Source organism: Papaver somniferum, chromosome 7 (assembly GCF_003573695.1).
Source record: "Papaver somniferum cultivar HN1 chromosome 7, ASM357369v1, whole genome shotgun sequence".
Taxonomy (NCBI): Eukaryota; Viridiplantae; Streptophyta; class Magnoliopsida; order Ranunculales; family Papaveraceae; genus Papaver; species Papaver somniferum.
The window spans coordinates 195,888,158-195,908,999 of NC_039364.1; the positions used below are offsets into that span (position 1 = coordinate 195,888,158).

Sequence of the window (20,842 nt, forward strand, 5' to 3'; positions counted from 1 at the left end):
TTCTGACCTAATATGACACTTGAAGAACAAAACAAAGTAATTGATTGAGTTTATGACATCAATTATAATCTCATTCGCTTGACAAATTAATTGACGTTTTTTTCATTTAAAAATGATGAATTATAAAGAAGGAGAAAGGACATGATCATTAGGTTGATGAAGAAGGAGACAAAAATAAATAAGGTAACTTTATATTTGCCCCCGGTTTATTTAAAATGTTATCTTTAGACTGTATGTTATTTAAACTTTGGTTTAGTTTTATCTTTGATAGACTTTAACAGCTCCGCTAAAAGATATGCTTCATTGACTTATCTCAGAGATATGCTTTAACAACTCATCAAGATGATATTATTATTTTAAATAGATAGGCGATACGACCTAGGTATTGAATCTTAGATCTTATAAGATGGTAAATACGACGAGTAAATTGGTTGTCGATAGAATTCTCGCAAATACCTTCGTTTGTTCGGTCTTCGGAAACATTTCGATGATATCTTCTAATACTCAACTATAATATCATAATCCTAGTTCGAGACCTGCCTTTGGTAGATCAGATATCACATTACACACTCCTTACCCCATTATTGTGGTCGGGAACAAAATTTGCATACAACTCGATTAATTTGGGTAGACCCTGATCCGACGAGTTAAAACATTGTTGTAGCCTTGTAGGGCCAAACTAAAAGCAACCAAATTCGCAGTTATTCACTGTACACGCAATTCCCTGGTGTACGGTGTCTCCTTCGTGGCACAGCATTTTCTCCCTTTTCCGCAACGTGTCCTTCTCTCTCAAACCACGGCGGAATCTGAAGAATCAAAACCAGGGAAGAAGTAAATAACACTCCCTCTCTCTCCGTCTCTTTCCGACTGGAACGAGTCATTTGAATTCACTAACTCAGTCGTCTCTCACTCGCTGACTCGCCCTATGAAGAATGTCTTAACGTGTAACTGTTTCAATAAACGGCGTATGGTTTCTCTTCTTACACGCCGGCATTATTCACTCGGTACTCTCTCCTCAGGTATATCAAAACCCTCAAATTTAGAGTGAGATTTTTTTTACAAATTGGAGAAGCATTCATCATACACTGCGATTCATCAACCCTATTTGTTTAATTGTTGTGTTTTTCCGCCTTTTGTTTTATTGGCTGAACTTCTTTATGATTTCTTAGGGTTACAGTGAATTAGAAATTTCTAAGCATTGTAAACGACAAGGTGCTGATTATAGTATTATACTTCTGAGGGAAAAGGTAGAGCTGCTTAGTACATTTGAATGTGAGTCCAGGGAAAGGTGTAATTATGGCCTTATGGGGTTGTAATTGGAAAATATATAAGATCAAATAGGAAACCATGCAGTATGGAAGTGGCCCAAATGGCTTTTTTGGAGCATCAGTATGAATGGGTAGTAGAGATTCTGAAGGATCCGGTGCCAGAATTGCCTCTAAATTTCGTGTTTATGTTTATTTATTAGTTCCTAATATGTCACTGCATCAATTGAAGAATTAAAGAGTACGGTTAAAGTTAGTAAACATCTTAATACTCGTGAACCATATATTCTAAGATTCTTAAATGTAATATTTTTGTCAAGGACTGTAGGGGATCTTTGTTCAATGAATGCATGCATCTGTATCTTTTCTGACTAAATATACTTATGAAACTTAATAAGTAAATATAGTTCTATCCTGTCGTTTGTTCTTTTGCAGCTTTACAACATGATAAAGCATCTAACACAGTTTTGTCGAATAGTACTTACATGATTGGTTTGAGACATATTGATTTTGGAGGACGAAGAAGTTCTGGTTTGTTCTCAGTGCACTCACTGCAACATCACTTGTAAGTGAATCGTAATTTCGTTCTTAAATTTGTTAAGTTAGACTACATTATTTTGGTTCATTCTTTGGAAATATTCCATAGCCATATATTTACTGGTACTACCAGACTTAAAACCTCCAAAAGTCTGTGATTCTGATAGTTAACGAGGTGACTTCTATTTTGTATGTTCCCCTTTCCACTTCTAGCTAAAGCACATTAACATTAATTTGTTTAAGTAGTCGCCCATGTTTGCGGGTAATTGATCCAGTTTTATAAAGAACACTAAATCGTTCTTGTCATCACTGTGACTGAATTCATTGAATTTTCTTTTAAACCAGTTTGTAATTGATGTTTTCCACGACCAAGCACATGAAATCAGCCATCAGAAAATGAATAAATCCATGATGAGCTAGATGATTTCATGAAAACCAAAATGTGACTAGGGAAGAGCTTATACTAAATGGTATGTTTGCTCTTATCGGTTCTGTATCTTTTATGCTGAGCCTTGTAGTTCATTTGCAGTTATTCAACTGGTTTTACTAGCGTACATGGCGAAAGGCCATCTGCAGAATATGCAATGTTACGAAAGGAGTCTTTGGAGAGTGAATTTGGTCACGCGCTTGGAAATTATAGCTCCAGAAACCTTTCAGCTTATTACCGTTTTGGGCCCTTCCTGGCTTTGTATAGAGCAGCCATTATCTCATTTCAGTTGACAAAATTAACTGTATGGCACTTTTTTCTTCAAGACATTCGTAGCCGAGCTGTTAAGGTATTAGTATTATTATTATTTTTTTTATTATTTTTTTTTTTCAATACATACTTTCTGGTGCTCGTCAGCTTTTAACTGAATGCTGCATTTCTGTGGCCCAAGTCAGCGGGTATCGCATCAGTGATGATGTATTGTTATCTTGGTACATGAAACATCAAATTTGTTGTTTGCTTTCTAGTGCAAAAGATGCAAAAATTACTGTGAATATTTAAGACCTCAAATGAGGAAGCTAGGCAACTATATGAGTGTTCTGCAGTGTGGAATGCGTACTCAAATGCTAATAATTTTTTTATTTTATGCTATGAACTGTCCTTAGATAACATTTTAAAACTTGATTTGCACTGTGAAGTCACTATAAGGGAAGGTATGTTGTTGTAAATTCGTATCAAGAGGTCTACTTACATCACTTCCGTGGTTGTCTATAGAGGCATGCTCAATCCTAGATATCCTTTCCGATTGCAATTCACAAAGAAGAGTTAAAAAGCAATGATACAGATGTTTGAAACCTTTAGGCAATTTTTTGTTGGTCTTATCTTGCTCTGACTGCGTTCAGTTCTTTGCAGTTCAGGGAAACTCTAATCCGTTTGGGGCCTTTCTATGTGAAGGCAAGTTTCTTCACTCATATAGTTGTTTAATCCAAACCGATTTGATTTTTATGTTTTTTGACTGGATTGCTAAACAAACATTATTTCGTTCCATATTGGATTTTGGATTAGTTAGAGTTACATCCTGTTTACATGTTCTGCTTAATTCTTTTCTCCTAATTTATGATCAACGCTATGCTCCTTTTAGATAATGTTATTATGATTTCTCCCCTGGATGAGTAAGAGTTCTTGCTTCGGATTTACAGCTTGGCCAGGCTTTGAGCACGCGGCCAGATATACTACCTTCTGTTTACTGTCAAGAACTAGCCAAGCTACAGGTATATTAGTTTCATTCTGCTGTTTGACAGGTTTAGTTGAAGGTCATTATTTGTATGGCCATTTTCTTCGATTTTTCTTGGGAAATCCTGTAATTGGAAATTTAAAGTTTTCTGTTTTGATTGGCATTTGTAGGATCAAATACCTCCCTTTCCAACACATCTGGCATACAAGTCTATCGAAGCTCAATTGGGAGCTCCACTATCAAAGATATTTGCGGACATAGGTTCTGAACCCCTCGCAGCAGCATCCCTAGGGCAGGTCTATAAAGGTTAGATGGTTTTATTAAGTGGGCTTTTATCCTTCAGATGATGTTGATGCTTCTTATATATTGTTCATCTCATTGACATGTTTTCATGTTTAATATTTTGCAGCCCATCTGCACTCTGGGGAACTTGTGGCTGTTAAAGTCCAGAGACCTGGTATGTCACTCTCGTTGACACTTGATGCCCTATTATTTCATATGATTGGAGGCCAGCTGAAGAGATTTGCAAATGCCCGGAAAGATCTTTTGGTAGCAGTCAATGAGATGGTGAGCTATGACTTCCTGTTGTTTCTGAGATGCCAAGGATGCTCAGTTCACAGTCGGTGAAGTGATTTAAATGTTCTTCTCTTCCGCATGTTCTTTGAAATTTTTTCAACGTTGCTGAGTTTAATTTCAATTCCTTATTTTTATGTTACTACTTGTAACAACCTCAAGTAATCAGCTCTCAGATAGGAGATATTCTATGGTAATCTGTCTTCATCTTACGTCAGATGGGAAATTTCTAAGTGAAATATGATGCGTTAGTTATTATAGGCGTTCTCCATTGTAGAGCACCAGGGTGCCACTTTATGAATTCTAGGAGACCTAAGTAAAGCTTAACATGATTTGATGATCTCACGGGTTATTTGTTGGCGATCTCCTCTTCTCTCTGGATAAGCTATTAGGAATGTTACAACGCATGCTCTCACTAGAGTTTAGTTACATAAGACTTGCTTGAGCAAATAGGCTGTCTAGTGTTTGCGTTACGGCGGAAGAAGCAGAAGAGGTTGTGTAAGATGGCATTTGAACTTCAACCAGAACATTCATCGAGCTTTTTCAACATGCTAAGTTTGTGAAATGAGTTATTTGTTTTATTTTTTTTCATTTATCTACCTTTATTTTGTGTGACCATTGTCAAGCGACATGCTGATCATATTTACAGGGTTTACGTGAATGGGCAGGTCCGGCACATGTTTGAAGAGATTGATTACATCCTTGAGGGACAAAATGCGGAACGCTTTGCTTCTTTGTATGGCTCATACCCAGGTAATGTCTTTAATCTTGTCATTTTCCTCGGGGCAACATGTAATTTCAATATTATATTCCAAGCTTATATCAAAAGAAAGAACCAACTTATCTTGCATCTTGACTCTATCCAGTTGGCTGCTTGTTAGTCATACATAGGTTATCTAAAGGGAGTGATAAATATTACCCGGGTGCTGTGGGGAAGATTCATTTAGCTTAATCCCCACAATGCTCACTGGTTGGAACAAACTTATATCAAAAGAAAGAGCAAACTTATCTTCCACCTTGGCTCTATCCAGTTGGTTGTTAGTTGGTCATGCTTAAGTTATTTAAAGGAATTGAATTATTGATAAACATTACCTGGGTGCTGTAGGGAAGATTCATTTAGTTTGATCCCCACAATACTCGCTATGGTTTTATCATCTTAGCTGCTCGGTCATAAGTCGAAATATGGGTTTCATGATGGGTGTTTTCATTTATATGTACTGTTTCTCGAGTCTTAGATATGAAACTTAGCACAAGCATGTGTTGATTGATAGGCCACAACCAGAATAGTCAAGAAAGAACATCAGCTGCTGATGTTGCAGGGAAAAAGAATATAACCTATATTAAGGTTCCAAAAATATATTGGAACCTCACGAGAAAGGCTGTACTAACGATGGAATGGATTGATGGGATCAAGCTTACAGATGCAGACCGCTTGAGCAAAGCCTCGTTGAACAGGAAGGAACTTATTGACCAGGTAGGTATTGATTTTTAGTGTATTACATTGTTGCTGACAAGGATAAATTTATTTCTTAAATGAGAAAGGAAATTGAAGCATCAACTGTTGAAACCAATATACTGATAACAACCGATGAAGCTTGAACCGTAGTTGAAATCTTGTTCTGATTGTCTTTTCTAATCAGTGGCTTTGCCCGCAGTTTCATTACTTTATTAGCCTAGAAACTTGGTTCACTCAATGAATCACTGGATGATTCTCTCTGTTCAACTCACTCACAATTTTACATATGATAAGTGGGATACCAGTTTTGAGGTAGTAAGCTCCAAAACATTTTCGGCTTTTCCTAGTTTGATCTTATATCCATTTCCATTTCCATTTCCTAGTGCATCTGAACTAAAGTAGTTTCCTCCCGCCGGTTTCTTGTATTTCTGCCCGAGAAACTCATAATTTTTTCCACATATACTTATGTATAAAAAACTGAGACAGAGATATCTTCACTTCATTTTTTATCTCTTACATAACCAAACTTTCTGTGCCTGTCGGAGCCAAACTTTGACTGGTGAAACGAGCCACTCATGCAACCCCGAACTAGCAAGGGGTCTAAGCCTATCAATTCTTTTTTATTTTTTTTGGTATAAGTAAAACATGCCATACTTTGCTGAGCTTCAAAAGCTTATATAGGTTGTCCTCGTGTAGCCTGTGTATTCACCTTCATATGGAAATTATGCTGTGCTACAAATTACTGAACTTTGTATGTTTATGTTTAAAAAAAGGAAAAAAAACCTTTTTCTGTACTGAAACCTAAACTGGCCATGCCATGATGGTCAAATCCATCAAGCCTACACGTTTCTAGATCGGAATTGTTTGTGGTACATCACGACGTAAAACAGTAACCAACTTTTCCAATGCACAATACCTAAACTAATTATTGCATGCTCTAAATTTCCTATTCGTGATATAATTCCAGTTAATATTAGTATTTCCATGATCCTAATAATAATATTTTAAAAAAATAATAATAATAAAAAAGAAATAACGATTGTCTTGTCAGTCAAAATGCAAACTGCAAAATAGGATGGTCTCTGTTTCATAGACTAGGTATTATTATTCAAAAAGGTGTCGGTGCCCAGCTTGTTGCTCGGCTACCTTCTACCGACATGTAAGGGACATGTTTCTTGTTTTTATAATAAAATGCCTGTAGTGGTACTCTTCAAATAACGAATAAATAAATAAATAAATAATAAGAAAAATCTTTAGTTTTTGGAGCACAGTTTGTTGTAGGCTTCTAACCAAGTTCTTCTTCTATTTGCCTTATTAATAATAGTAAAAAAAAATATAATTTTTTTATATATTATATTATTATTAATTTCTGTTTGGTTTAACAGGGGCTGCATTGCTCATTGAGGCAGTTGCTTGAGGTGGGGTTTTTCCATGCTGATCCCCATCCCGGAAATCTAGTTGCTACGAAAGACGGTAACCTTGCATACTTTGATTTTGGTATGATGGGAGATATTCCTCGCCATTATCAAATTGGCCTTATACAAGTGGTAAGCATTCTCTTGTTTTGAGCACTTGCTTTATTTTGCATATTACTGAAACCAGAAATAGCTGTACTAGATAAGGTACACCCTGCATTCATTGTTATTATTATTTTCTTTTTGTAGCGAGCCCTTAACCATGTTATCGCGTACCCAATGTATGGTTCATAGTCAACAAATGCTTCTATAGCATGTCTTGAAGGTTCATAGTTCACAAAATGGCCACCGGTGAGATCCGACTGCCAATATCAGGTGTCACAATTAGCACCAAAGTTGAGTCCCCAAAAACAGCGAATTTGGTGCACAGGTACTTCGGATAGGACCATATGTACAGGTTTTTCTATTATACAGAACTGTAGACGCCAAAAATTAGCAGTTATTGAACCCAAAAGAAACTATCAGTGTCACATGTCACATATGCCTTATTTACGTATGCCCAAATAACTCGTGATATGTACTATTTTGGTTTTTTTTTCCTTCTGTCTCAGTGTGGTTTTGTAATTGGTTGTAACTTCTCACATCTTTCAGCTTGTACACTATGTTAACCGTGATTCTCTGGGCTTAGCAAACGACTTCCTTTCTCTGGGATTTATACCTGAAGGGGTTGATATACAGGCAGTTGCAGATGCGTTAAAAGCATCTTTTGGCGACGGGACCCGGCAATCTCAAGATTTCCAGGTTGGCTTTATTCGTCGATTTTTATTTGACATATAGAATTCAAAATGTGTATTTTCATATCACTCACACCAAGATTAAAGATAAGTGGTGAACATAACAGAAGGAAGTAACTTAAATATGTTCAGATGTTGGTACTGCTCTTATGTTATAAATCAAAGAAGGTTCTGAATTGATTAGCAAACAACAGTTAGAAGCTTAATTTTGTAGAAGTCAATTTACACGAGTGATATTTTCAGTAGATTCAAAGGTTGAAGTAGAAAATGACCAAGTTCTGATCAGTTTTGGTATTTGATTCCAGGGTATAATGAACCAACTATATGATGTTATGTACGAATTCAACTTTTGTCTTCCTCCAGACTATGCACTGGTAATAAGAGCTTTAGGATCACTTGAAGGGACTGCGAAAGCACTGGATCCTGAATTCAAAGTTGTGGAGAGTGCATATCCTTTCGTTATTGGAAGACTTCTTGCAGATCCTCATCCTGATATGAGGAAAATATTGATGCAGCTACTTATTCGTAATGATGGCTCCGTTAGATGGAATCGGCTTGAACGCCTGGTAGATCATCTCTTTCCTGTTTTATTGCTATCATATGCTGTTAGTTAGAGTTTTCTACTGGCTATTGGTTAGAATTTTATACTGTAAAAATCTGGGGAGATCACATATCATAGCCATTTGATTTAACAAATTCTTCGAATGGAAGGAGTTGAGAGGTAAAGTGAAAGCTCTTGACCTTTCACTGTACCACCATTTGATTTGCCTCTACATCTACCAACTCTCTTTCAACCTTGCTCATTTACAATTTTATTCAGTTCTATTACAGTAAGGAACCAGAGATGTTTGTTGGAAATTATATTTCTCTCTATATTCTGCTTCAGGTTGTTGCAATCTCTGAGCAAGCTTCTGGATCAGCCGAGGAACCTCTTGATAACCCTGCTTCTGGATGGAAATTCTTTGACATGCGTTCTGTTGTTGCTGCGACCGAAGATCTTTTTCATTTCATTCTGTCAGAGAAGGGTTGGAGGGTGAGGGTCTTTCTAGTTCAGGATATTATTAGAGCAGCTGATGACTTTCTTCAAGATGAAGTTCTTCCACGTGTCTTGCACGAAAAATTTCAAAGGAAAGATCCACCAAATGAGGTAATTTGCATAAAAAAAACAAATTTTTTTTTGTATGGTCCCCTGCAGTCATTTCTTGTTATCTTGGGGCTCGTAGAGTATTTTGCATCTATGTTATTTCTGAACTCAAGTTTAGCATGTTTTAACATTTATATCTGATTTGATAGCCGCATAATACATGATATTACTCTTGCATACTCTGTACAAGGGAGGTTGATAAAAAGGGCCTAGTTTTCGAGACAGTTGTTCCTTCACCTCATGGAACAGTGTTTAATGAAATCACTATTTAATAAAACTGTCAATGGCTTCCCCCGAGCCGATGGGTTACCATTACATATTTGAATGGGCTACTTTTGCCTGTTTATAATTTTCTGATTACTGATGGATTTTATCAACAGGGACCCACTGCAAGTGCTAGGCTGAATAACGGGTTCCAATCACTTTATCGAGCAGTAAAGGCTGCCCCAGAAGTGTGGGCAGCCATGATTATACGCCTGGCGGCAAAACCTGAGATTCATCGGTTCAATATAGAGATTATCTGTGCTTTGGTGAAGCATTCCAATAAAGAGCTCCCGGAAGCTCTTTTTCTTTGTATTTCTAAGTATCTACATAAGTTGGAGCAAGAGAAGTACAGGTCCGATGATTTTGAACATCGGTAAACATCAGGTGGTTTAATTTTGTCCAATGTTTATATAATGTCGGGGCTAATTGGATATATAGCCTCCTGGGAAACGCACATAAAACTTCGAAGCGGAAGAGTTGGGGATATGGGGTCATGCAGGGGTTTATAGGGGCTCCTGGGGCTGCTGAGGTATACCCCGAGGTTGAGGTTTTCTTTTATACACATTATCTATGATATGGGAGAAGTTCTGTTGCGAAGAAGAGTACATATACTGGTCAGATTCGTCGATTGTTAGCATTTCTGAATTTATTATTATGTAAACGAGGTTCCTAAGAAATTTGTATTTGGACCTCATGCATTATACGCAATAACAATCAGATAGCGAAAGTTTTCCTCCTTTTTGTTACTTTACTCTTGAGTTGGTTCCCAAAATGGTGTTTAAACAGGAAAACTCAATCTTATGGGTCAACCTTGCAGTAATGTATATCTGTAGAAGTATGATATATTAGTCAAAATAACTGTGCGGATAGGGAGGCGTGTATGTAATGGTGAAGCTTCTTGGGAAACTTTATTTGATTTTCGAAACAAGGCTGACGTTGCAACTTTGTTTAACTCTTGTTCAGGAGGTTCAAGTTTTGACCCTGATGTCTGTCTGTTCACAGTTGAAAAGCTAATTCAAATGTACCAAAGATCAGGCATGCTTTGCTTGTTCTGAAGGATAAATCCCGTTGGTGTGCTGCAGATATTTGCGTCAGCGAAAATTTGTTGTGGCCTTAAATCTGTGATTCTACATACTTCTGTAGTTAATTTTTCTTACTGCAAATGGGCAAGAGTATTTGCATCCGCAAGCAGCTAAGAATGGGATTGAGGTGTCAGGTATGAACTACTTTCGTGAAGCAAGAAATTCTGGGATGATTCGAGTAAGGTCCTATGAGAACATGAGTTGCTTAATCATCAGTCTTATCACACAATCCAATCACCAGTCTTGAAAAAATTATCCATTGTATTACCTTATTAGATACTATTCCATCTTTTTTACTAAATTATTTTATAGTACCATATATTCTTCTACTCCATTGACAATAATTTCCACTAAAGCTGAGGTTGAACCACACTACATTTAAGTTCCAAACAGTTTTATACCCACAGCTTTATGTGTTAATTATTGATTGATTTTGATCAGCAGACAACTAAGAAAATTGTTCGCTGTATCTACATCAAGATCTTACTACACGGCATAAACCGCGTCCTGCAAGTAATGTACGTATGTCAGTAATGTCTGCAAATGGCGTGGGAATTGGGGAGTCGAATGGCAAACTTGTTCGACTCCATTGGGCATAAGTTTTGTCCTCTGCTGGACTACTGTCCCACGAGATTGTCTTTTCCAATTCTTGGACACTCTCCATCTTATAATGTATGGCACTATCGAAGCTAAATTTCAAAATTAAAACCAAAAGAGTCCCAAACATTTTTTTTATTTTGGCAACCGATAACCAATATTTTAACACTCTCATATAACTAATCAGGCATATGTTGTTCTCAACAGGTCACCGGTGTGTGACTGTATGAGTATCTCTCCTCTAGTCTCCTGTTTCTGACTGGTACTGGCCGGGCGAAGTAGGGGCTGGATCAGGCCTCTTCTATTCATCCTCCCCGATGAGAAACCGCAGAAACCATAAATAGAATCTTTCTAGTTTTTTTAGTTAGTGAATTCAGGGTCCCACAAGTAGTATTTGCATGAACCACACGCGTACGGTAAACAAACAAATGAGAAAATATCGGTTATGTTCCTGTGCATGTCGGCTTGACAGGTCGTCCACTCAAATAGCTCACGTTAATTTCCACGTATTACCATCACGAAATTTTTTAAAAATTATTCGTACGAATTTTCTCTCTCTAAAACAAAACAAAACGGAATTCTCGAAATTCTTTCTCTCTCTCTAGAAAGAAAAAAGAAAAAACTCTCACCAAACCAAACCGCTCCCTTCTCTTCCTGGTTTTCATTTCATTTCATTTTTTCTCTCTCTCTCTAAAAATCTCTGTCTCTCTTTGTTTCTTCTCCTCTCTATAATCGTCGTAAATACTTTTTTGAAGCTTAATAATCCAATCTCTCATGGCATTTCTCTATCGTTCCACTCTCTTTCAGGTGATCCGTTTCTCCTTCTCTTCTGTCTCGTTTTATTTATCTTTTGAGCTGATGTTGTGATTGTTTTGATCTAATTCAATCAAATTTTCAAAATCTTGATAGCAATTTGATTATGAAAATTTTGAACCTATAGATCTTACATTGCTCTGGATTTTTGTAATATTTGTGTTTCAGTTCGTTTCAGCTCATGATTTTGATAATCGGTTGTGTTTTTGTGAAATTGGTTTAGTTTTTATGAGTGCCTATGTGATTGGATGAATTCTGGAACTGAATTAGAATCTTATTATTATATTCGTTTTGTTTTTGCAGGTTTTTAGGGTTACATAAACATGGAGATGATGATGCGGCGATTATAAGGGATCTGTAGTAGAATAAAATTTGAATAGAATATTATAGGTGGTTATCTTTCAACACAAATAAATACATATCTTTGTGTCTTTTTAGGAATTTAGTTTAGACTCGTTCAAGATCATGGGCTACCTGAATTCCGTTTTATCTACCAGCGGAAATCAGGTTGATGATGCTCCTGTAAGTGGCGGGGGTCTCAGGTAAAATAATTATTACTCAACTAGTTTCTTTAATTCTTCATCCAGATTTTTCTGTGTGTATATGTGTTTGCATGCATTTATTGTGGTGGTTATAACTGTGATCTTTGCCTTGCATGTAATGCTGTGTTTCCTTACCTGCAATCATGTTTGCATGTGATAATTATGATGTCTAGTTCATGTGGATGGGGTTTTTGATTGATATTGTAGGTAGGTGTATCTGTCATTGATGAGATCTACAACAAGAGTGGATGTTGAACTAGGTTAACAATATTTAACTAGATTGCCGTTATCATCATTTAGGATGACCTTGATTCTTAGTGAGGCGAGATTTCCAAACACGTGGGACTTATTGTTAGGATTCCCTGCTATTTGTTTCAGAGTATGTCGCGTGATTTGGGTTTTAATTGGATATTTTACGCACTTGGGTGTGTTTCCCTGGCAATTTGTCGTATTTGAAACAACACTTTTTGCGGGCGACAAAGGAATCCTTTTCATTATCTTTAGCTTTGGATAAGCTGAATGGAAATCATTATGGTCGTTAAGGTAGTTGTGGAACTGCAACTAGAAAACCTAAGAGATTTAAGCGCCATTGACAGAATTATTAACTTATTTGCAACATCATATTATGATTTTGTATTAGAATATTGAACTGCATGGCAGTCTTAGTTTGGTTGCACAATCTATAACTATAAGTTTCCTAGACTGTTAGCAGATATGGCCCAAGAACTTCCCAGTTCTTTCCACTTTATGACAAAATACACATGCATATTTTAACTTAATAACAACTAGAATAAAAAATGGCAAAAATGGTCGAACAATAATAATAACCAACCAGGTTTCTTTGCTATAACTGAAGTCAGTTAACATAATAGGAAGAGGTTTCTTGCTAGGATGATGATTTTCGCATTTTGAGATGCAGGAGTGCTACATGCACAACTTCTATTCCAAAGAAATGTAGAAGAGTGTTCTTTTTGGTAGTGGAGGACTTTGTAGCTAGTGGGATAGGAATAGATCCATTCAACTGACCCTGAAACATTAAAGATCTATCTTTCTTAGTGTCAATGATATATCATTAAGCAAAAGCGTAAATTAAAAACACCAAATTAGTGAACTTCCGAACCTCTTTCATCCATAATCATGACATGTTAAGACAATAAATAGTGGAGTAAATGGATCAGATAAACTTGAAGTTGAATATAGAATATTTTACCTCGAGAAATCTTTTTAATGGTAAGAGAATCTTGTTAAAGCATGCACGTTCTTTTAAATTTTAATGCTAAGATATAAGAGGTAGCCTAAGGGACCTGTTTGGAGTCTTCAGTAATCGCTCCCTTGATAAGCTGGTATACCTTGTATGATTGATGCGTATGATATGGATGGGCAGGTAAGTTTGATGAAACACAACAGAAGCATTCCTTTAGTTAAAGAGACAGAAGCACATATTCCAGCTTAAACCTGTAAATTTCTAGGCAAACTTGTAGGAACAGAAGATATAACACTATCACCTTGTATGGCTCTTCTCATTCGTCTAGTGAGTCTCATCTCTGTAACCTGCAGGGTGAAGCAATGCAGAGAGTGAAAGAAGTAGTATTGTACTCACTGTCACTGAAACTTGGTAATTAAGTCCAACTTCCATTAGAGTGGTGAGTCTCTGCTAGTTCATGAGTTTACATGGGTTTTGTTGATTTTATGCTTCCTGCTGCCCCGCCAAAGGCTAAGCTGTGGCATGTCAAGGTGCTTTGTGTAACATTTTCCAAATCACTTTCAGCAGAACAGCGTCTATTCTGTCCTTAAGTTGTTTGCCTTATTTTTACCACTGGTTGTTCCATAACTGTTTACAAATAGATTATTTCCTGTTTTTTTTATTGATGGGAAGTTTAAAGAACTGGATATAAATCATATAAAACTGTGATTGCATTTCAGTTTGTATTGTCATTCATAAATAAGACAAAAGGCTGAAAGGTACTTCATATCCTGTAGTTGATCAGAATGCAAAGCTGACCTGGTGGTGTGTTTTGTACATTCTCTTCATTTTTTTTTGAGAGATACGATAGAAATTTCTTTTGGCACATATGTTTACAATATTAAGCAGGTGTATATCTCTTGTGAACAGTCAGAATGGAAAGTTCAGCTATGGATATGCAAGCTCTCCTGGAAAAAGGTCGTCAATGGAAGATTTCTATGAGACCAGAATTGATGGAGTCGGTGGAGAAATAGTTGGTCTTTTCGGCGTCTTTGATGGTAGGAAGTAAATTCCTTCCTAATATAAGCTACTGTAGGCTGGGTAAATTGTTTCACAGAATATGACAAAATTTTACCCCTATGCTGTTGTTCTTTTCGCTTTTATGATTACAACTTGACTGGATAACTATTAAATAGAGCTGAGGTGTATCATTATCTTTGTAACTTGGAGCATGCCCTTGGGTAATGCGGATCGCTTCTACGTTGTCTGACTTGTGGTTATTTCAGGTCATGGGGGTGCCCGGGCAGCAGAGTATGTTAAACAAAACCTTTTCAGTAATTTGATCAGTCATCCGAAGTTCATCTCTGATACGAAATCAGCTATAGGTGCTTGTCTTGTTCCCATTTGAATATTCTCTTAGTTGCTTGATTTTCTGTGCGCTTACTGTTTATTACATACTGCTTATATAATATGTAACTTACCTTTGCAGCGGATGCATATAGCCATACAGACTCAGAGTTTTTGAAATCAGAGAATACTCAAAATAGAGATGCTGGCTCAACAGCTTCCACAGCAATTCTTGTTGGCGACCGTTTGCTAGTTGCAAATGTGGGAGATTCCAGAGCTGTTATCTGCAGGGGTGGAAACGGTAAGTCTTGGGATTTGTCTTGTAGTATGCTCCATAAAAAAAATATTCTTGTCAAGCTACTTTACTTGATACCTGCTAATAAACTTCTGCAATCATATGGGTTTTCTGAATCTGTAGAAGCCTTTGCACTATCCTGGTATACCTTGTAGCCTTCTGCGGCAGCAACCCAGATTTTCAATATCTAAATAGTTTGCCTTTTGCATCCGTAGTTAATCTTGTCTGATTTATGTCGGTTCAGTAGGGGTATGAAGTGTAGTTACTGTATTCTTGTTAATCTGATACGTAGGCTATCCTATGATCACTATGCCTAAATGGTTGAGAATCCTTTGTCTAGTTAAAATTCGATGATGATGTAGCTTTTAATATTGTGATTCCTCAAATTGTTAGTTCTATCTGATCAGGCATATCATTAGTCGTCTCTGTAATTTTGTCTGATTTCACATTCAAGTTTGGGTCTTTAGATGCAAGTAGTTATTGTAGACAGTTATTATTCTGCACGGATAATGCAGAAGCAAACACAAAGAAGGAAAGGCATTCTGGTTTCCTGTTTACCGAGGGTCAGTATTTTGGAATGCTGACCGAGATAGTGGTAGTAGCAGTAGGTTGTAATTCATCTAGATCACAGCTGAGATAGGATTGTAGGGCCCTAGTTTAATAAACCAATTATTATCCCATGGACCCTAGCCAAAATATTAGAAAACATTTTTCTTTATACATCTATATTTGCATGTCAAATATTCCATTTCGGGTAACATACTAATATGATGAAAATCCCGTGGCAGAAGGTATACTAAGTTTTCGATCAACTTTAAGGTTTTTGAAAATATATTTTTGTTGTCTGTTTATACTACCAAATTATATATATATTGAGCAAAGTGGCAATTTCTAGTATTTGAGGTGGTGGTGACACACTTCACCTGAAGGCTGAAACGTTAAATTGTTTTGGAGTATTATGTCGTCTGTTGATTAGCCTATCTGCCATTATAAAAACACCAAAAGCTGCTGCACAATAAGATGAGTTGTTACATTTCTCCCGCGTTTCTGATATGCAGATCGTTTTGTAATTTTGTGCAGCTATAGCTGTTTCACGAGATCACAAGCCAGACCAAACTGATGAGCGGCAACGCATTGAGGATGCTGGAGGTTTTGTAATGTGGGCAGGTAATATTCTCATTTTTCTAGTTGACTTTCTTGTGGCTATTTCTATATCTGATGCATTCTGTCATGGTGCCGTAAATTAATCAAACATTTGTTGCTCAGGAACCTGGAGAGTTGGTGGTGTGCTTGCTGTTTCCCGTGCCTTTGGTGACAGGCTCTTGAAGCAGTATGTTGTTGCAGATCCCGAAATTCAGGTCGGGAATCTTATTATCATTGAAATGAGTTACATATGTCTGTAGAACTAATATCAAATAATTGTCAGTAGAACTTCATGAGTGGATCCAGTTCTCTAGGCATTTACAATTTGTCGAGCTAACAAAAAGTATCGTATATCAAATATTCATTGGAGCTTCGTGAATGTTTCGGTGCACTAATGTGCTAAAATTCAACTTTGAAGACACAACAGCTTTGATATAGAACTTCTTATAAAAACTGTGAAATGGTTATTAATCACATTGCAGTGGCATAGAATAAGTTGATGAGTAGATAGTTTAGACATTGTATGCTTAAAACGTAGAGACCCTGTGGAACTTCAGAACCTTAAATTGAACCACCTTGCAGCTCTACTCATTGCTAGTTGTGTTTTGGAAGTCAGAAGATAGCTGTACACAATGTGTTATTTAATTTTGTTTCTCTTATCTTAACCTTTGTATATGATGCCCTTCAATGTTCAATACCCAGTCATCCACAGTATAACGTAACCTAGAGAGTAGATTTACAAGAAATTGGAACATTTTCTTCGTGAAAACTGAGAAGCATAACTTCGTCGCTCAGGGAGTAAAGATTTTTTATTTTATTGTGCGTGATCTTTAAGATTCTTTCTTCTGCGGCTGATTATTTATTGTTTATCCTAAATTGCAGGAAGAAGTCGTTGATAGTTCTCTTGAGTTTCTTATCCTGGCCAGTGATGGACTCTGGGATGTTGTCACCAATGAGGTTTTTGATCAATCTCTTGCCCAAGTTTTATTACTCTTTACCAAGAAAGGATGCATATCCTAGCAGTAGTATCATATATTGTTTCTGAATGAATACTCATCAAGAGGTTTGGAAAATGACCTTTGACAGTATTATTGCCCACGTCTTTTTGCAACTGATGATTCTATTCCCATTTAGCGTTCTTTATTGTAAGTCATCCGAGTCTTGTCGAAGAACTGTTACACTAATACAAAATCTTGGTGCAGAATTCTTTTGCACAATTCATCTAAACTTCCACCGCAGTAAAGAGTCAGGATTTTTTGTATGTAGGGTGTTATAGGACATATGTCTAAGTATCTACCCTTGTATAATTTATTTATATTTTTTGTAATTTGGATTTTCTGGGATGTGCATCTTGCAGGAGGCTGTTTCCATGACCAAACCCATTGAGGATCCGGAGCAGGCTGCAAGGAGACTGATGCAAGAAGCATATCAGAGAGGCAGTGCAGATAATATTACTTGTGTGGTTGTACGTTTCTTGGACACGGCCAACCAGGATCATCAAGGTGGGACTAAGAAAAATCATTTAGTTAACGTCAGCCAAGGTGGGGCTAGCAATAGTAATCCAGGTGGTACCAGTCAAAGTTATCAAGGTGGATCAAGCCATGGACAAGGTGGGGCCAACAAAGGTCATCAAGGCGGCGGTGCGTCCTCCCGGCCCTCAGGAGCAGCTAATAACAGCAGCAGCAGCAGCAGCAGCAGTTGTGGGTGAAGCAGGATCCTGTCATATAGGAAGAAAAAGCGGCTCAAGGATCTAAGTCCTAATGCTGGCAAAAAAAATTATACCCTCCGTCTCTTAGGGCTGCGAAGTGGTTTTGTCTCGTATTTTCAGTCTACTTCCTTAGTATGTTCAGTCTGCTTCCTTAGTATGGAACTTGTATCTAAATCCTCTTAGCTGAAACTCCCTGTCGTTGTCGTTCCTTTCTCTCTACATGGACCTGTAAAGACTTGAAATGTTCTCTCTTTTTTTTATGGATGATGTCGATGTTGTAGTGTTAAATGGGTTCTATTTTAGGTGTACCGGTTATTGTTGCAATAATAATAAATCAGAAATATGACCTCTCTCAGGGTAAGACATTTTTTGAGTAATTACAATGGGAGGTCTTGGAATGTGGATGGATGGGCTTAAACAAACGCTGCTAAGCCAAAAAAAAAAAAAAGATGAAAAATTGTAGGGGGAAAACCATCCCTTGAAGCCGATTTGAAAGATCAATGATCATCCGACTTGAATCTTTATTGAACCAGTGGATTGCTAAATAGCAAATCCTTTCTTCTGTTTTTCATTTTTTCCATGTTCACATTTTGACTAGTCTGTGTAAGCTAGATTTAGCCTTTGCCATTGTAGATGCTTTGTAGGCATTGCTGATTAGAGGAAACCTAGCGGTGATAACAAAGCTAAAAATCTAGCAGTAATAAATGAGCAGATAGGTTGCGTAGCTGGAGTGCGTAAAAAGTGTGATCGATTTAGGAATGCAAACGATCAGCAAGCTAGCTATTTCCATCGAAAATGTTAGTCTTTCCCCGCTGCCTTCCCCAATCCCTTTTCCCCATTACGTGTCAAGCAGATAGTGGTTTGATGCCACACAAAAGGACCCCTGTTAATTCCAATCCAAGGGATCAAGAGCTAAGATCGCTGCCACCTAATGGGGGAAGGGGGTGGGGGAAAGGAATGGAGAAACTGTAGCAGCTTCGTATTTCCATAGCCATTTTCAGCCAAGTCTTTAACTATTTCTTGTCATTTTGTCATTGCATCTCTCATCACTCTATTTTCAAGATGCAAAACCCTAGAAAATTATTGCTCGTCTCTGTAATGTACCTACTCCTTTTTTTATTTAGCAGATACTTTATACTCAAGATGTTAAATGTATGTATATTTAGAGTAAAACTTGTGTGACCTTTTCTTCTCCAATACACACAACTTTCATAGAAGCAGCATAGCCAAGAAGTGTATAGAACAGAGGAGGGCAGAATAGAGTAGATTTTAACCTGTTACACCTGTAAATTACACGTCATCTCCCAATTGGTTATACACTAAACCAGTAGTACAACAAAACGGTCAAATCTGAGTCTTTTAAAAGAGTCTGATCCTTGAACAGCAACACAGGCACTCAGCTGTAGAGAGCAACAACACCCTCCCCCCACACCCCTGTTCATCATTTTGGGCGAAAACACCCTAAATTCTTGAAAAACCTCCACCAAAAGAAAAAATGGGTCCATGTCAAAACTCCCAAGAACATAAGAGAAAGAGTACTTCTGGATCATCATCAACAGCTGAACAACAACAAACACCTCCAGCAAGAGTTAGAATCTCATCATCATCAACATCACTTGATAATGGCTCTTACCACCACTCTTTTGAACCTTCTCCTGAATTTCAAACCACAAGAGACCATCTCTTCCGGATCATGCCCCAAGAACCCCATCTTGAACCCTTAGAAAAATCATCTTCAAGTGCTCGTAAAGGTTTCAGGTTGGTCTTGGACATAGATTTTGTGAATCTGGCTCAGAAACTCTCAGCACCTGTTGATCCTGTTGAGTTCTCTAATGGGATAGATGAGTATGCTTCTCAACTCGCAACCCTTGAACAGAATGGTTACAATGTCGTTAGGCTCTGGGAGAGGTTTGATTTGCTTAGAAGGATTTCAGTTGATTTGAAGAGGAGCAGAGAGAAGGGAAAAGAGAATGAAGAAGAGAGGAGAGACAAAAATATCAAAGCTTGTATCACTCTGAACAAGATTGAAAGCTTGAAGAAAGAGTTGAAGGCGTTGGAAGCTACTGCAAAGGCTCAGAAGAAGGAGATTGATACCCTTGAGTTGATGGAGATGAGTTATGTTGAAGAAGAGAACAAGATCTTGGGGGAATTGACAGCAGCTGCATCAGCACCATGGTAGTAGAAGAAGCAAATCAACTCTAGTACAGTACAGAGCATGAAGAAGATTAAGTAGTGGAATTTGGTGGTTTAGTTGGGGCATTTCTTTTGTTTCTTTGATCTACTTCAGTTATAATTAGTATTTTGTGAATGTTTTATGTGGTAAATCCCGAATTTGATGAAATTACTCCTTGATTTCATCAACATTTTGCTTCTTCGTATTTACCACTAATCTGTTCAGGACCTGTAGTTGTTCATCGGGTATATAAAAAAAGTTTAGTTCTATTGCATTCCTTCAGTTTATAATTTGATGAAACCCTTCAGTTTAGTTCTATTGCATTTCTTGAAAATACCCTTGTGATATATGATGAGAGCTTGATCGTAACACAATTATATCCACTAGAACTTTCTTCCTCTAGGAAATTTAACTCAAACACACACTTGATGTTATTTCGTGAGCAGCACCAGGATGGTACCACACAGAACATTGAACAGCGCCATAATAGTGCAACACCAAACAAGTCTGGGAGACTGGATGAAGTTACCCGAGAAGAAGCACATAGTTATATTGATGCTGCTATGGCAGATGCAGCTGGTCATGATAACCTTGCTGAAGAGCTAGCTTTTCAGAATTTGAAGAAGCAAAGAAAAATGCTAAAGACCTTGTTCCTGCAGCTGAATTGGCTAACAATGAACATTTGGCGGTTAAGGCTAAGCCGGAAAATGCTAGGAATTGTTATGGAAAAGAGGAGAGGCTGGAAATGAGAGTGTTACAAGCTGGGTTTGCAAAGACTTTTGTGGCCGTTGTTTAGCAAGAGTCTACAGTCGAATTGGCTAGAACTCGGCAGACAGCAAGCTTGTAGATG

General features: G+C 37.4%; 2 protein-coding genes across 3 annotated transcripts; both read left to right on the forward strand.

Moving 5' to 3' along the window:
• Nucleotides 1-784: 784 nt before the first annotated feature.
• LOC113299317 (uncharacterized protein slr1919-like) lies at nucleotides 785-10,495 on the forward strand. Of its 2 annotated transcripts, XM_026548332.1 has the most exons (14): nucleotides 785-1,019; nucleotides 1,701-1,830; nucleotides 2,332-2,578; nucleotides 3,142-3,183; nucleotides 3,429-3,500; nucleotides 3,634-3,769; nucleotides 3,873-4,030; nucleotides 4,705-4,789; nucleotides 5,308-5,510; nucleotides 6,878-7,039; nucleotides 7,559-7,708; nucleotides 8,007-8,267; nucleotides 8,588-8,848; nucleotides 9,226-10,495. In XM_026548332.1, exons 1-14 carry the CDS (start codon nucleotides 926-928, stop codon nucleotides 9,484-9,486), a joined length of 2,262 nt encoding a protein of 753 aa, XP_026404117.1. In that variant the 5' UTR covers nucleotides 785-925; the 3' UTR covers nucleotides 9,487-10,495. The 2 variants fall into 2 exon arrangements, with proteins under 2 accessions (XP_026404117.1, XP_026404118.1); XM_026548333.1 differs by lacking the exon at nucleotides 3,142-3,183.
• An 871-nt stretch (nucleotides 10,496-11,366) lies between these two features.
• LOC113299318 (probable protein phosphatase 2C 59) lies at nucleotides 11,367-18,184 on the forward strand. The gene is made up of 9 exons (XM_026548334.1): nucleotides 11,367-11,595; nucleotides 11,905-12,143; nucleotides 14,257-14,384; nucleotides 14,613-14,711; nucleotides 14,816-14,974; nucleotides 16,049-16,135; nucleotides 16,235-16,326; nucleotides 16,994-17,068; nucleotides 17,469-18,184. Exons 2-9 carry the CDS (start codon nucleotides 12,067-12,069, stop codon nucleotides 17,817-17,819), a joined length of 1,068 nt encoding a protein of 355 aa, XP_026404119.1. The 5' UTR covers nucleotides 11,367-11,595; nucleotides 11,905-12,066; the 3' UTR covers nucleotides 17,820-18,184.
• Nucleotides 18,185-20,842: the final 2,658 nt, after the last annotated feature.